General features: G+C 34.8%; 4 protein-coding genes across 9 annotated transcripts in view; 3 read left to right on the top strand and 1 right to left on the bottom strand.

Annotated features, from left to right (window-relative positions):
• The first annotated feature begins 280 nt into the window (after positions 1-280).
• Positions 281-3,422, top strand: LOC129565215 (lipase member H-A-like). 2 transcript variants are annotated; one of them, XM_055439803.1, is made up of 7 exons: positions 281-735; positions 838-1,741; positions 1,817-1,889; positions 1,987-2,001; positions 2,210-2,407; positions 2,476-2,547; positions 2,615-3,422. In XM_055439803.1, the coding sequence occupies exons 2-7, from the start codon at positions 1,394-1,396 to the stop codon at positions 2,875-2,877; spliced, it is 969 nt and encodes a 322-aa protein (XP_055295778.1). In that variant the 5' UTR covers positions 281-735; positions 838-1,393; the 3' UTR covers positions 2,878-3,422. The 2 variants fall into 2 exon arrangements, with proteins under 2 accessions (XP_055295778.1, XP_055295779.1); XM_055439804.1 differs by having other exon boundaries at positions 281-1,741.
• Positions 3,423-4,399: 977 nt separating this feature from the next.
• LOC129565210 (inactive pancreatic lipase-related protein 1-like) lies at positions 4,400-8,236 on the top strand. The gene is made up of 9 exons (XM_055439799.1): positions 4,400-4,629; positions 4,714-4,787; positions 4,892-5,079; positions 5,144-5,215; positions 5,283-7,022; positions 7,090-7,162; positions 7,283-7,495; positions 7,570-7,641; positions 7,736-8,236. The coding sequence occupies exons 5-9, from the start codon at positions 6,666-6,668 to the stop codon at positions 8,005-8,007; spliced, it is 987 nt and encodes a 328-aa protein (XP_055295774.1). The 5' UTR covers positions 4,400-4,629; positions 4,714-4,787; positions 4,892-5,079; positions 5,144-5,215; positions 5,283-6,665; the 3' UTR covers positions 8,008-8,236.
• Positions 8,237-9,199: 963 nt separating this feature from the next.
• LOC129564970 (uncharacterized) lies at positions 9,200-11,969 on the top strand. The gene is made up of 11 exons (XM_055439222.1): positions 9,200-9,309; positions 9,380-9,532; positions 9,596-9,736; positions 9,808-9,918; positions 9,998-10,031; positions 10,209-10,212; positions 10,386-10,425; positions 11,022-11,171; positions 11,364-11,404; positions 11,496-11,706; positions 11,811-11,969. Exons 1-11 carry the CDS (start codon positions 9,241-9,243, stop codon positions 11,850-11,852), a joined length of 996 nt encoding a protein of 331 aa, XP_055295197.1. The 5' UTR covers positions 9,200-9,240; the 3' UTR covers positions 11,853-11,969.
• Positions 11,970-12,296: 327 nt separating this feature from the next.
• The window catches only part of LOC129565208 (uncharacterized), a 10,915-nt gene continuing 9,379 nt past the window's right edge, over positions 12,297-13,832 (bottom strand). For 3 of the 5 annotated variants that reach the window (XM_055439797.1, XM_055439796.1, XM_055439798.1), the window contains 6 exons: positions 13,742-13,832; positions 13,561-13,656; positions 12,990-13,065; positions 12,818-12,930; positions 12,665-12,729; positions 12,297-12,564 (listed from right to left, as the gene is read on the bottom strand). The exon at positions 13,742-13,832 is cut by the window's right edge and continues 320 nt beyond it. In XM_055439797.1, the coding sequence (XP_055295772.1) occupies positions 12,448-12,564; positions 12,665-12,729; positions 12,818-12,930; positions 12,990-13,065; positions 13,561-13,656; positions 13,742-13,832 (558 nt within the window). In that variant the 3' untranslated portion in view covers positions 12,297-12,447. Of the gene's footprint in view, positions 12,565-12,664; positions 12,730-12,817; positions 12,931-12,987; positions 13,066-13,214; positions 13,297-13,382; positions 13,480-13,560; positions 13,657-13,741 lie in introns of those variants that run through there. The other 2 variants (XR_008687587.1, XR_008687588.1) reach the window with 2 other exon arrangements.

Genomic DNA, 13,832 nt, shown 5'->3' with positions numbered 1-13,832 from the left:
TTGTGTAAAAGTAAACTTTTCCGCCGAATATATATTTTTCATTCTTTTATCCTCCACAAATACGATCAAACTCACATTGCTCTACAATTTCCATTTAGAGTGTTTCAAATACCACCTGAATGAACAGCAAAAGTGTTATCACAATGAGAATGCAGAATCATACGATCTTTCTCTTTCTATTCATTTCAGTTTATTTTATTTGCCTTCCCACAGAACGATGTGAATAACAAGGTATTGAAAACGAAATCAGCTGATTTGATTGTTAAATAGAATAGAATGTGGACAGCATGTGACATCCGTTCAAACTGTTCATTGTTTGTTAGTTATTACATTCATTTTGAATTCGTTGTGAATTACGTGAAAAAAAAACTGAATGGTAATTATCACATTACTATGTGACGTACATACAATTGAATTGCATAGAAATTATATCACTCAACAACAGATACAAACGAAATAAAATCCACCAGTACTACAATTACAAAAACACGACCATTCTATGACACAAGCGCGGAAAGTATATATCATTTGGTTCTCAAATCAATTTGTGACCTGTGACAATAAAATATGAACGGCAAAATGTCAACGATGCGGAATGAATGTATGAGGTAAATGTGTCTATAATAGCTTTGCAATAGTCTAAGGTGTATGGAAGTTTCAATAAATAATAAAGCGATAACTTATGCCATAGGCTGAGTATAACAACCTTGCAAAATTCGTTTTCGTCTTACTTAGGTAAATATTCAGTATTACACCTGTTTCGTTCGTATTTTGGTTGAATGAATTGTGTCAATTTAAATTAAATAAACGATTTTATGGCATTTGTTTTATTAATAGGAAACCGAATGAATAAACAAACATTTAAACATTTTAAGCTTGGCATGAATCATTAACGCGCGGTTTGGTTTTCACACGATTAATTCGTAGAAAAAAATCGGTTTAAAAGAGATAAAGTGAAGATAAGCGGGATAGCCCAGAGTTAAAGGCACAAAAGATTGTTTCGCCGTAATCATATCAACGGTTAGAATGAGCACACAAAGAGCCGAAACATAAATATTGGCAACATGCACATCTACATACGATTCGTTTTGTGTTCATACTGCTGCCATACACACAACGACAGTCGAAGTGGAGTATAATAAATGCGATTAATTGTGTGAGAAAAGAAGAAAAAACGAAAACAAATTAGCAACACGGTCGAGGCCATGAGTCAGTTGTGATCTAGAAGTGATGGAAGCAAGTCGCTTTGCGTCTGTGGAATTTAAATTAAAGTGTTTTTGACGTCGAAATTTAAATCAAATACTGTCTGTGGCTCGTGTATATTTGATAAGCAAAAATTGGGACGGTAATTTATTTTGTTGAAAACATAAACCGAATTCAAACAATTTCGGCGATGTTTGTGCTCATGATTAGTTGTGTTTTTGTGGTCGTTTCAATCTGTGTGCTCAACAGCAATGCATTTGACATCAATAAAGATTTGGTGTTCCGACTTTACACAAGAGAAGATCCGGTTATGTACTATGCATTGAAACCCAATGGCTCACCAGCCGTTTCGGAAACACCATTCAATTCGAGCCGACCGACACGCATATTTGTTCATGGATATAAAAGCAAAGAAAAAGTTATTAAACGTTATACAGAAAACTACTTGGATATAGGAGACTACAATTTTATCGCCGTTGACTGGATTGAAGGCGCCAGCACTTACAATTACTATTTGGCAAAAAGCCGCGTTGGATCCGTAAGTTGAATACAAATCATTCTTAATTAGATAGTTCAAAGGCCATTAAAACTTGTTTGTTTGTTCGTTCGATAGATTTCTCAGAAACTGGCTGGATTAATCGACCATCTCGTTGAAAATGGAATGAATTTGAAGGATTTGACTATTGGTGATTATAATTTCTTCTTTTTTTATCTAGTCAACGAAGTAAAGTTTTTCTTTTTTCTTTTCTTTTTGGGGATTTTTCTGCCTATTCTCAAACACAGTGGGTCATAGTTTAGGTAATATGAGCAAGAGTTTTTGAGCACCTCAGTTGTATTGCGTTGATCTATTAGATCAGTTACGTTGAAGCATTGAAAATGGTGTTTAAAAGGCTACAATTCAGATGCAAAACAACTATTTTCTTGTGTGAACTTAATTTTAAAACAAAATTGTGAAGCATTTGTATAATCAGTTTCCCAATGACTTTTACGACGAAATGATTTACAGGCGCTCATATTGCTGGTCGAGCAGCAAAACAATTGAAGTCACAAGGGAAAATAGCGAATATAATCGGCCTGGACCCGGCTTCAGTGGGTTTTGATTTCTTCAATAAGGATAAGCGTCTGACTGATTCTGACGCTGACTATGTTCAAATAATCCACACAGACGGTGATAAGTTTGGGTTTTCAATTCCGCTTGGCCACGGTAATTATTTCACATCTTTTTGCATTTTCACAAATCGCTTCTATGAAAGATATCGTTTTTTTTTTCAGCCGACTTTTACCCCAATGGAGGATCAGATCAGCCAGGCTGTCCACTGCGGAATAAATTAACCCAATTAATTGGTAATTTCTTTTCATATGACTCGGAAAAAATTTCCCACAATTTATCTTCATTTTACGTTGTTTTCAGAAAAATGTTCACATGTTCGTTCGCATCACTTGTTTTTGGAGAGTTTAAAGACCAAATTCACGGCCATCCAATGTGTTTCGTACGAGGAAATCAAAGAAAGACGATGCACGTTCAACAATGTGACTGCGATCATGGGAGGCGATATTACACAACACACGCCGAAATCATACGGAATCTTTTATTTAGAGACTAAATTTCAACCTCCATACAATATACCCGACTATAGAAGTTTTAATAACATTGATTTCGTCACTTATACATAAAGACTGAAATCTCCAACGCCTGACACTATGCAACCCGAAAAAATAACTGGAACGAAAAAATTGGCCCTATTCTATAAAGTTACAGAACAATTGTTAATCGACGTTTAACAGTCAACGATGTTCGTTCAACATTTTTCCATAGACAAGGCAATAGTCAGCCGAATTACAACATTTTTTTGTTCATATTTGTACACGTGTGCGTGTTCTGTTTGCATTATGCTAAATGCCTCACCAGTGTTGAATGTTGTCAGGGGGGATAGTAAATATCAAACAGATTGGATTGAAAGTATGTTTTTTCCTTGAATCTTCGCAAAACGGATAAGGTATAAATAAAATCGTGTCCGCATTGTACTATAGTAGTGTATGGGTACTTGACAGTTACTAAAAAACGACGAAAACTTTTAAGTCGAATGAAATTTACTCTATTCTTTTCTAACAAAATCAGTGGAACTTTAATATAAAAACTCAACTATGCTGTAGAGAAAACGATCTTTTTTCATTAAAATTACAATTGAACATACGAAAAAAGTAATAAAGTGATGGAAATATTAAAAAAAAAATCGTGGTTTGAAAAATGTTAATCTCTCTTCCTACACAGGAAATCACCGATAACATTTTTTCAAGTTTACTTCGTGTGTTGAAGGGACAACGATCCCGTGTGAAAATTGATATCATTTGTCTGAATCGGCGAGAATAGTGTGGTATTGAATTTATTCATGATTTTCTTCTTCTGTAAATTCAAGCAGAACTTGGTGGTATTAAATGAACACCGAAAACAATGTTGACAAACATTCATTCAAGTTTATTTCGTGTATCGAGAATCGTTGTGTTGAGAAAAAAGCAACATCGTTCAAGTAGTATGTGTGTTTAGCGACAAACTAACAGAACCGTGTGGGCTCCATTGACATTGTTGCTTCAAGCTCCTTCAGCTGAATTCAATTTGGAATTTGTTATTCACTCTGTTCAAGTAGTGGCTTCGGCATGAAGTAGTGTCAAATATATGCGTTAACGCAACGTTATAATAAGAATTTATTTAAAAAAAAAAATTGGATCTGTGAACAACTGTATCAGTTTTAACAATGCTCAACTCGATTGTTTAATTCTTATTCTGATACAAGACAACGAAAAATGAGCGAATAATGTTATTATTTTTCGTTGTTTTGTATCAGAATAAGAATTAAACAATAAACTTGAACATTAGGATTTAATCTCAATTGGGCCGCATTAAATTTGCAACAATGTTTCGAAGAATAGGCTGATTGTGAATTTGTGTACAAAGTATACAACATTTGTGCATTTTGGTGGCAAACTCAAATATTAGATTAGATTAGGGTTTAAACTATAAAAAATAATTATCAAGAACCGCAGACATCGAGAAACTGTGCACACACGTTTTAGTTAGCTTATCTCTGTTTCCGAAACACCATTCAATTCGGGTCGACTGATACGCATATTTATCCATGGATTTAAAAGCAAAGAAAAGGTTATTAAGACCTATACTGACGCCTACTTGGATTTAGGAGACTTCAATTTTATTGAATTGCAGTCGATTGGATGCAATGCACTAGCACTTACAATTACTATTTGGCAAGAAGTCGAGTTCGCCACGTTAGTTGAAGGCAGATCGAATTTAATTAACTAGATCATCGGGTATTGAAACTTTTTATTTTATTCGGTAGATTGGTGCAAAACTGGCCGAATTAATCGATCATCTAGTTGAAAATGGAATGAAGTTGAAGGATTTGACTATTGGTGATTATAATTTCTTTTCTTTTTTACTCAACGAAGTAACGTCTTTTTTTCTTTTCTTCTTGGGGATTTTTCTGCCAATCTCAGTGGGACACAGCTTAGGTAATATGAACAAAGGCGGATTTTATTCAATTTGAGTTGTGCTTTATCGGTCTCTTTAGGTAGACTTTACCTGATAAAATTAAGTTCATTCTTGAGAATTTGTTTTGTCCAAAACTATTTTGTCTAGTCCTTCTAATGACTTTTACGATGAAATGATTTACAGGCGCTCATATTGCTGGTCGAGCAGCAAAGCAACTAAAGTCACAGCGAATATAATCGGTCTGGATCCGACTTCAGTGGGATTTGACTTTTTTGGAAGATATAAGCGTCTGAGTGAAACGGACGCTGAATATGTTCAAATAATCCACACAGACGGTGATAAGTTTGGTTTCTCACATTCGCTTGGCCACGGTATTTATCTCACAACATATCGCATTTTTACAAATAGCTTCTATGAAAGTTATCGTTTTTTTAGCTGACCTTTACCCTAATTCTGGAAAGAACTAGACAGGTTGTCCACTGCGGAATAGATTAACTAATTTAATTGGTAATTTCTTTTCATATGACTCCGAAAAAAGTTCCCACAATTCATCTTCAATTTGCGTCTTTTCCAGAAAAATGTTCACATGTTCGTTCGCATTTCTTATTTTTGGAGAGTTTAAAGACCAAATTCATGGCCATCCAATGTGTTTCGTACGAGGAAATCAGAGAAAGTCGATGCACATTGCACATTCAACAATGTGACTGCGATCATGGGAGGCGATATTACACAACACACGTCGAAATCATACGGAATCTTTTATTTAGAGACTGAATTCCAGCCTCCGTACAATATACCCGACTACGAAAGTTTCAATAACATTGAACTCGTAACTTATACATAAATACTGAAATATCAAACGCCCAACGCTATGCAGCCATTAAAAATAACTGGAACAGTAAAATCTGGCCCCATTCTACACAGTTACAGTACATTGTTCAGTGGATTAAGTGTTAATCGGCGTTTAGCGTCATTCTAAATATACGCGACACAAATCATTTAATAGCTTGATCATTCGATCTCACCCAAATGCAATCCACTACTCATTCAATATTCCTCCAATTTGAAAAAAAAAACAATAGTTAGTCAAATTACACCATCTTTTTGTGTATACAACGCTAGATGTGTAATGTGCGTGTACTGTTTTTTCCGTTGCTGCACGTGTGCATTATGCAAAACGCCCCTCCATTGCTGAGTTGTAATCAGAAATCCCATCGCTACAATTATTCGCAAAACGTTTACACACATTTGGGTTAGACGTGAGGCTGCATTCACGCGTTTTTCAAACGTTTGATTTTTCTTAAATAAAAGATGGCAAATATTTTCAATCGTATAAATTAGTTTGATTTTGTGTACGATAGAGTTTTAACTGGTTTCGAAAGAAAAGTGATTTATAGGAAAGAGAACAGTGAATCATTTGAAGAAAAAAAAAACAGTTACAAATTATTTTTGTTCATAATAGAATTACTCTCGACCATAATACAAAAACAAAAATTGAACTACTTTGAGATTTTCTGGTAATCTCTACTTCCACACCAAAACCACCGATAACAGTGTTCACAAATATTTATTTCAGTTAAATTTGCGTCGGGAAGCCGTTGTCCCCTATTGAAATTGAAACCATTTGTCTGAGTCGAAGAGAATATGCTGGTAGTGAATTTATGTGGCAAATATACAACATAATAATATTTGTACATTTCAAAAGGGAAACCCACTAGATTAGATTAAAAGAAGACGATTGTGTATTTGAACTACATATAAAAAGCGAAAGACAGCAGACGATCTAGACATTTGTTGCACAGACATTTTTGTTGGCTTATCTCAGATCTAAAAAAAAAATATTATTCATATTTGTAAGTTAGAACTCGTCGGATGAAGAACGCATTCAGTCGAAAGGAATTCGATTGCAGTCACGCTACTCCCGCAAACAGAACCACTTAATTTTTCAGTTTCGTACATGATGCATTCAAGTGCAACGGCTTTTTTATTTTGTGTGTGCATTTTAATGTTCGACGATTGTACGAGTTCATTCGATGCCGATGAAGATGTGATATTTAAATTATATAAACGTGACAATCCAACGAATTTCACCGTTTTAAGAATAGATAACCAACGATCAATTTCGAATGATACACTCTTCGATCCAGAATTACCGACAAAAATTCACATTCACGGATATTTAGCAAAGGAAGAGATTATCGATCGTTATCGTCAAGTGTACCTGAGTGTTGGTGATTATAATTTCATTGTCGTTGATTGGTTGGAAGGTGCATTTACGCTGAACTATTTCATGGCCAAGCGGCGAGTGAAAGATGTGAGTAAAACATTAAAATTCGAAAGAAAAACTCTGAATTAAATACGAATTATGTTAATGTTAAAAGGTTGGCGGAAGATTGGCCGAACTAATCGAAGCACTGGTTAAATATGGAATGAGTTTGAAGGATTTAACTCTCGGTGAATTTTAAGATTTCATCTATCTGCTCTATTTTTCAAAATAGACTGAATATTTTTTTTCTGAAAATCAGTCTATTTCAAAATTTGTGATTGACCTCGGATTTTTCTGCCTATTCTCAGTGGGGCACAGCTTAGGTGCGCATGTGGCTGGTTGTTCGGCAAAAATGTTGAATTCAACGGAAAAAATTGGAATCATCATTGGTTTAGATCCAGCGTCAGTGGGTTTTGATTTCGCGGAAAAAGATAAACGCTTAGCTGAAACTGATGCCGATTATGTTCAAGTCATTCACACCGATATCACAAAATTCGGAATGGCAAAACCAATGGGTCACGGTTAGTCAATACTCCATTTTTTTTCACACTATATACTCTATTTTCTTTTAAACTCAACTATTCTCTCGGTGCAGCTGACATATACCCGAATAGCGGCAAGCTCCAGCCTGGGTGTAAGAAACGAAACATACTGACCACTTTATTCGGTAAGTTGATGTGTCCATTGAAAATGATTTATCACGTTACAAAAGGTTTGTTATTTACAAATTAAACGAGCGCTATTTATTGTGTCGATTGTAGATAAGTGTTCGCATCATCGTTCACATGAATTGTTTTGGGAAACGTTAACAGCCACGTTCATAGCAATCAAATGCGCTTCATACGATGAGATTACGCAAAACCGATGCACATTCAACAACGTCACAACGATAATGGGTGGCGACATCATATCAAACACAACTAGACCGAATGGCACATTCTATTTGGAAACCAGCAAAAGTTCACCATTTGTTGTGCCCGACTATAAATCGTTCAAAAACATCGAAATCATTTATCAGCTAATTGACGATTAGCCAAATGATTTGCCGTTAATTTGAATTTGAAGCGAAGAATAAAAAACGCCGATTTGTTTTCAATGGAAATTATGGAAGCACTAGAAGTATTACTAATCATTTTCGATAGAATAGCCTGAAACTATGCAATTTTTTAGTGGTTAAGTTGGGTGTACTAAAATGGATTTTTTTATATGCGTGAATTTATTCGTTTTTTTTATATGCGTGAATAAAGTCGTTTGTCTAAAAATGTTGGTTGATCTTTAAAGTCCAATTGTTCCATTTTGGTTTGCGCTAACATAGAAGAAAACTGATGGAATTCGAAAGGATGCATCAACTAATTGAACTAAATTCCATCTAAGACGAAGGTAACCAGTGTGCGAATATTGTAACTGACCAGTCAGTTAACTAATTTCGGACAAAAATGACTTACTTTGATTGACATTTCAGTACAACGTGTGGTGTTAGTCTATCAAAGTTAACTGAAATCATTTAAAGTTACAAGTCAGAATAAATTGCTGATTTTGGGAAAAAGTGATTTACTTCACACAAAAACATAAATTCAATCAACTACAGTCAACTGAATCTAAAGTCAGTCAGTTATTTTTTTTCCACACGAGAAGACATAGCTGAAAATGCAAATACTTTGATGAATCAACTCGACTTTCAACATTTCAAGAGATATTCCCTTTCGACATTTGTTTATAAAAAAAATCCCTGTTCAAATCCACAAAATAACCGTAATCACGCAAGGCTCATTATAATTATTGCAACGGAATAAAATGTTCTGTGATGTCAACGCCTATGACTTTTTATCGATCTGATTATCGCTGAAAATATCATCAATCGGAAATGGATTCTGCTCTTCCGTGGAGATGCACATCTGTCGTTCGACAACAAGCTGTTGTAATGAAATATTTTGAATTAATTTGGTCAACGAATGGAAATTCGGAAGGGTCATGCAATTTTTCTTCTGCTTTCGGTTTGTCACCTAGAAAATAGATTTTCCGATTTTGTTTACAGAAGCCTAATAAGATAAACCTTAATGAATAGGTGTGCTTTGTGCAATTAATTGAAAATAGAATCAAGTTCATGTAACATGAATCATGTTCAGGGCAACCGACAATGAAATGTTATCAACACGCAATGCATCTCGATGGGATGCATATAAAAAGGCCGGCCGTTCACAATTGCACTTAGACGGTAGCTGTTATTAATCTAAACACATTGAATCGATACCTAATCAAATTAGTTATGGAAAATTCCAAGAAACTATTTGTTTGCTTCTTGTTAGCAATCGGAGTTGGTTTGAGCAGTGCTTGTGTACGTTGTTGAATAAAATTTTAAAGAAAAGAAGACATTTATCGACTTTGTTTTTTTTCTTTGGCTGTAGAATGGATATAAGGCACGTTTGGTGAAAATGGAGAATTGCGGTGGAGCAGATCAGGTATTGAAGATTGATCCTAATGTGACCGTTTCCTTGACCAAGAATTGTGAAATTGCCGTGAAAGGATGCGCAGAGACAACTGGTTTTAAAACTTGTACGGTAGGTGGACTGAAAAAAATACGTGCCACAGTTACTTTCATTAATCGCGACATTTTCAAACAGGTGAAATACACGATTTTGAAGAATGGAAATCGCATCACAAGCGGTAATACCGACGTGTGCTCCGAATTGCAGAAAGATTCGAAAGGAGTTGCAACGGCACTGATGTCATTCGGCTTACCGAAAAATTGCCCCGTTGATAAGGTTGTATAAATGATTTTGACAGAAATTGAAACGATTTTTCAACAGAAATTAAATTGATTTTCTTTGTTCAGATGCGCCAATGTTCCGATGGATCTCAGAAAATTGACATCTCGAAGCATAAGTCTCTTATGCCCCTGGCTATGGGAAATATTGACATATCTATCGATGCAACCCATGACACGGTGAGTTTGTTCAAATCATTCGGATTCAATGTCATCGACTGCATTTGATTCAATTTATGACATTTATCTCTTTTCACAGGGAAAATCTTGCTTGCACGCTGTATTGAACATTGGCAGATAAATGGGATTCGTTGACAACCGAAGTTCTGCAGTGTGAAATGTTTTTCTTTCTTTTTCAAAACCTTTTAATTGAAATAGTTATTTGATGTGCCGCAGTGGGATTAATTATCAAAATTTCCGGATTGTTTTCACGTTTTCGCAATTTGAAAAAAAAAATTTTTTTTTTGTAGACGTGTAATGAGTGTAATTGTAATATACTAATCATGATATCAGCAAGCAACGAGGAAACGTCCACAATTGACCTTGATCAATATGAACGGAAAGAATTAGATTGTACTTAGTCGATAGCTATCTGAATCGGTTGTATCATATCCATAAAATTTTGCGATTAAATTGTTTAAATTTAGGCAATTCTGCTATCAGTTGGCAGATCTGTGTCACTCAAGCGTATGATGGCTTTGAGCTACTATATAAAGGGCCGATTTTACTATTCCACCGACAGCATCAATCTGGACTTTCAGTCAGAAACGTGATCTATATTCTCCAACAAATATTTGTCTTCTTAGTTTGAAAAATAAAATTTTGCACTGTGTTAAGCCAAAATGTTTCATTTCAAATTGTGTGTTACTCTTGCACTGTTGGCAATTTTAAACTTCTATGTGGATAACTGTTTGGCTTGTGTAAGTGTCATCAACTCGAAATTCCAAGTTTTATTCTTCAGAAAAAATTGCATTCACATTTGTTTTGAGGAATCAAGTGCGCACAATTCAAAGTATTTTTTCACAATTGCTTTGGAAAATTCGCTATTTTTTCAAAATTACACTTCATACCTCAAACTAAAAAATAAAAATTACTTCTTTTTTTTCATATCGAATGCAAAACTTAAAATGGAAAATATTTTTTTTATTCTGAAGAAAAAAAACTTTGACGGATTTTGAACGTAACGAAATGTTTTCAATCGTTATTCATTGAATTTCTCATAGAACTTGTTTCGAATCGAATGAAAATAACAATATCTGGTTTTTTGTTTCGCATCAATATAGAATGGATACAAAATGAATTTGATCTCGGTGATGAACTGCGCCGAAAATAATGTACTTATGGTAGATCAGAACCTTACGGCTACTTTAAGCAAAGACTGCTTTTTGACAACGATTGGCTGTATTTCGTCCAAGGGATTCAAGGAGGCAAAGGTAGAACAAAATATTTTTTTAAATAGTAATTTTAAAGAATGGTTGAGATTTTTGCGAAATATTGGCGGTGTCAATCCCACTAAATACCTCGTTAACGTACTAACTGGCATTAATTACTAAGCTAATACGCTATATGTCACCGCCAAAATCTAGATCGAACTATTCTAAAATGTTTATTTTTCTCATCAATAGGTGAACTATACCGTTAGCAAGAATGGAAATGTATTGTTAAGGTAAGACTAGTTTTGCATAATTGCAGTGATTTTCACACTTTTTTTGATGAAACGTTTAATAATAAATTCCCATTTTATTCTTTTCAATTAGTGGAAATCCCGACCTTTGCAGTGCATTGGATCATAAGACCAAGGAACAAAAGGAAAAATTGGAAATGTTTGGTATACCCAGTGATTGCCCAGTGCCAGAAGGTCGCAAATGTATGGATGGATCGAAAAAGGTCGACATTTCAAAGTTCAAGAATATGTTGCCCATGGCTGCCGGTAGAATCACCGTTCGCGATGAAATTACACATGATACGGTATGAATGATTAATGAGTTTATAATGGTTTTTGGTGACAAAAACAATGGAGTTCATTATTAAGACTATAATGTGAAATGAAATCGAATCTCATCCATTTTCAGGGCAAAACATGTGTTGAAATCAAGTTCGAAGTTTCCAAATAAGCTACTGACTCTACCACTGCGACATACGGATCAATACGATGGACTTGCGATAATTTCTTTTCAACTAGCGTGTGTGTGATCAAAATAATATTTTCCGAAATATTCAAAATATGAATCAATAAATGAAACCTGTTTCTTCTTGGAAATTTGTACGTGTGATTATTTAAAAAAAAACAACTTTCATGACCGGACGAATGATTTTTGCGATATTTATCTTGTTTAAACCATAAAAAAATGATTGTCAATCAGCAAAGATACAGTGAACTCATCCTGTGTAAGCAATTGCGATGATAGTAATACTGGGTCGATAACATCAACAATTATCCATCGACCTCCATTGGAAATGTTGCGCATTTCACAGTACGATGATATTTCATTTTGATCTAAATCATGACGACTTTTATTTCCGGAAACAAATTTCAACGAAATAAAAATTCAATAAAATAATCATTCAACTATGTATTTTCAGTAAATAACATTTTTAATTAGTAAAAAAAACATGTTGGTTATTGTAGAAAATGGAAAAAAATACAATTTTTATTCATTTCAAAGGGGAAAAAATAAATGGGTTAGGAAAACAGTGGATGTTGGAGAGTTAATGCTTCGCATTTTTTGCAAGATTTGATGATGATTTCTTCAAATCGGTAAAATTCCCCAGGTACGACGAATGCCGTATGCCAAAACTGAATGCAGGAACATGTGAGAGGTTCACCTAAATGTATGTGAAATTGAAAAGAACCGAATAAATGTCAAACGTCTTGATGACTCTTTGATGACTTGATTAGTAGTTTTAATTAGTTTTAAATTGGAACCTTTTCTGGGAAGTGTGAACCTGGTCCAGGTCCTCCATTCTTTGTCGTTTTGGTTATTCTTTGACCTGTTAAACGGGTTAGTAGAGTTTTAATAAAAGAATTCGATTTTGACTATAATGAGTAATATTTTCAAAGTTGCACTGAAAAGAGTACCCATTGAAAATTGTGGCGATTTATTCATAACAACTTCGGCTGTTGGATCGTAGGCACCCGGTCCTGGGAATCGAATACTCGGCGGTTGTATCGTCTTTTGTCGACCTATCAAACTAATATTATTTGCTGTTAATTCTTTTAGTCATTTTAATGGCATTATCGATTTTATTACGTGTAGGCGGGCGCTGATCGAATGTTCGCCTCTTTGCTAGATCCTAAAACCGTCGGAATCGTATACTCGTTCGGAGCTTTGTTTGATTAATTGGAAAAATTGTTGGATTCGGTTAGTAAACACGATTAGTGCGATTAGTTTGGCTTAAAATTGGGATCTTTTTCTTTCGACTAATGTTAGTTACATGAGGATTTTGTGAATGGTGAATAGCCGCAATGTACTTACAAATTGGTATATTGTGAAATAGATGAAGTGAAAGAAAATGGCAAAGCAGTGCGAAGTCTTCTATGCGATAATTGGACGACCACTAAATAAGCAAAAAAAACACAAAAATAAAAAAAGCAAAATGTAAATGAGACAACGTTCGTTGGCATTTGTACGATTCATACGTACTTTATCCATCCCTTTGGTTGGATTATGACAGGTTTTGGAAAAAGATAAGTTGGCACGTGATCTAATGTGACTTTCTCAGGAGCGTACGCACAAGGCGCTAGAATATGAAAAGAAATGTAGTTTGTGGATGGGACAAATACAAATGAACTGACTTTCATTCGAAATGCTTAGATTTTACCTGGCGTGTCTGATTGTCTTTCTTTGAGAATTTTTAATCCAAATGAAAATGCCGGCGAATGCTTTCCAGCTTTTTCTGGGGCATACGCTGATGGAGCTGAATTGGAGAGGATTCTAGTTAGCTTATTATGGAAGTAAGATAATTTCGGGAAGTTATACAAAAGATGACGATCAATTCTCACCAGGGGTATCACTTCTGACTTTCTGTTCGGTTCGTGTTCCAAAACTGAAAGCTGCTTGATGATCGAGGTTGCACTTCTCTGGTTGATAGTG

The sequence above is a fragment of the Sitodiplosis mosellana genome, unplaced genomic scaffold, assembly GCF_009176505.1.
Source record: "Sitodiplosis mosellana isolate CC-2019 unplaced genomic scaffold, AAFC_SMos_1.0 Smas_scaffold_2, whole genome shotgun sequence".
NCBI classification, from domain to species: domain Eukaryota; kingdom Metazoa; phylum Arthropoda; class Insecta; order Diptera; family Cecidomyiidae; genus Sitodiplosis; species Sitodiplosis mosellana.
Note: the sequence above shows the minus strand (reverse complement) of the source record. Positions and strands in the feature narration are given on the sequence as shown.

Bases quoted from the DNA above. Each gene is read 5' to 3' on its own strand.
- LOC129565215 (XM_055439803.1), top strand. From the start codon at position 1,394: ATGTTTGTGCTCATGATTAGTTGTGTTTTTGTGGTCGTTTCAATCTGT. The intron at 1,742-1,816 runs GTAAGTTGAATA...TTCGTTCGATAG, and splicing joins CAAAAAGCCGCGTTGGATCC to ATTTCTCAGAAACTGGCTGG. The intron at 2,408-2,475 runs GTAATTATTTCA...TTTTTTTTTCAG, and splicing joins TTCAATTCCGCTTGGCCACG to CCGACTTTTACCCCAATGGA.
- LOC129564970 (XM_055439222.1), top strand. From the start codon at position 9,241: ATGGAAAATTCCAAGAAACTATTTGTTTGCTTCTTGTTAGCAATCGGA. The intron at 9,533-9,595 runs GTAGGTGGACTG...ATTTTCAAACAG, and splicing joins CTGGTTTTAAAACTTGTACG to GTGAAATACACGATTTTGAA. The intron at 11,405-11,495 runs GTAAGACTAGTT...CTTTTCAATTAG, and splicing joins AATGGAAATGTATTGTTAAG to TGGAAATCCCGACCTTTGCA.
- LOC129565210 (XM_055439799.1), top strand. From the start codon at position 6,666: ATGATGCATTCAAGTGCAACGGCTTTTTTATTTTGTGTGTGCATTTTA. The intron at 7,023-7,089 runs GTGAGTAAAACA...TAATGTTAAAAG, and splicing joins CCAAGCGGCGAGTGAAAGAT to GTTGGCGGAAGATTGGCCGA. The intron at 7,642-7,735 runs GTAAGTTGATGT...TGTCGATTGTAG, and splicing joins CATACTGACCACTTTATTCG to ATAAGTGTTCGCATCATCGT.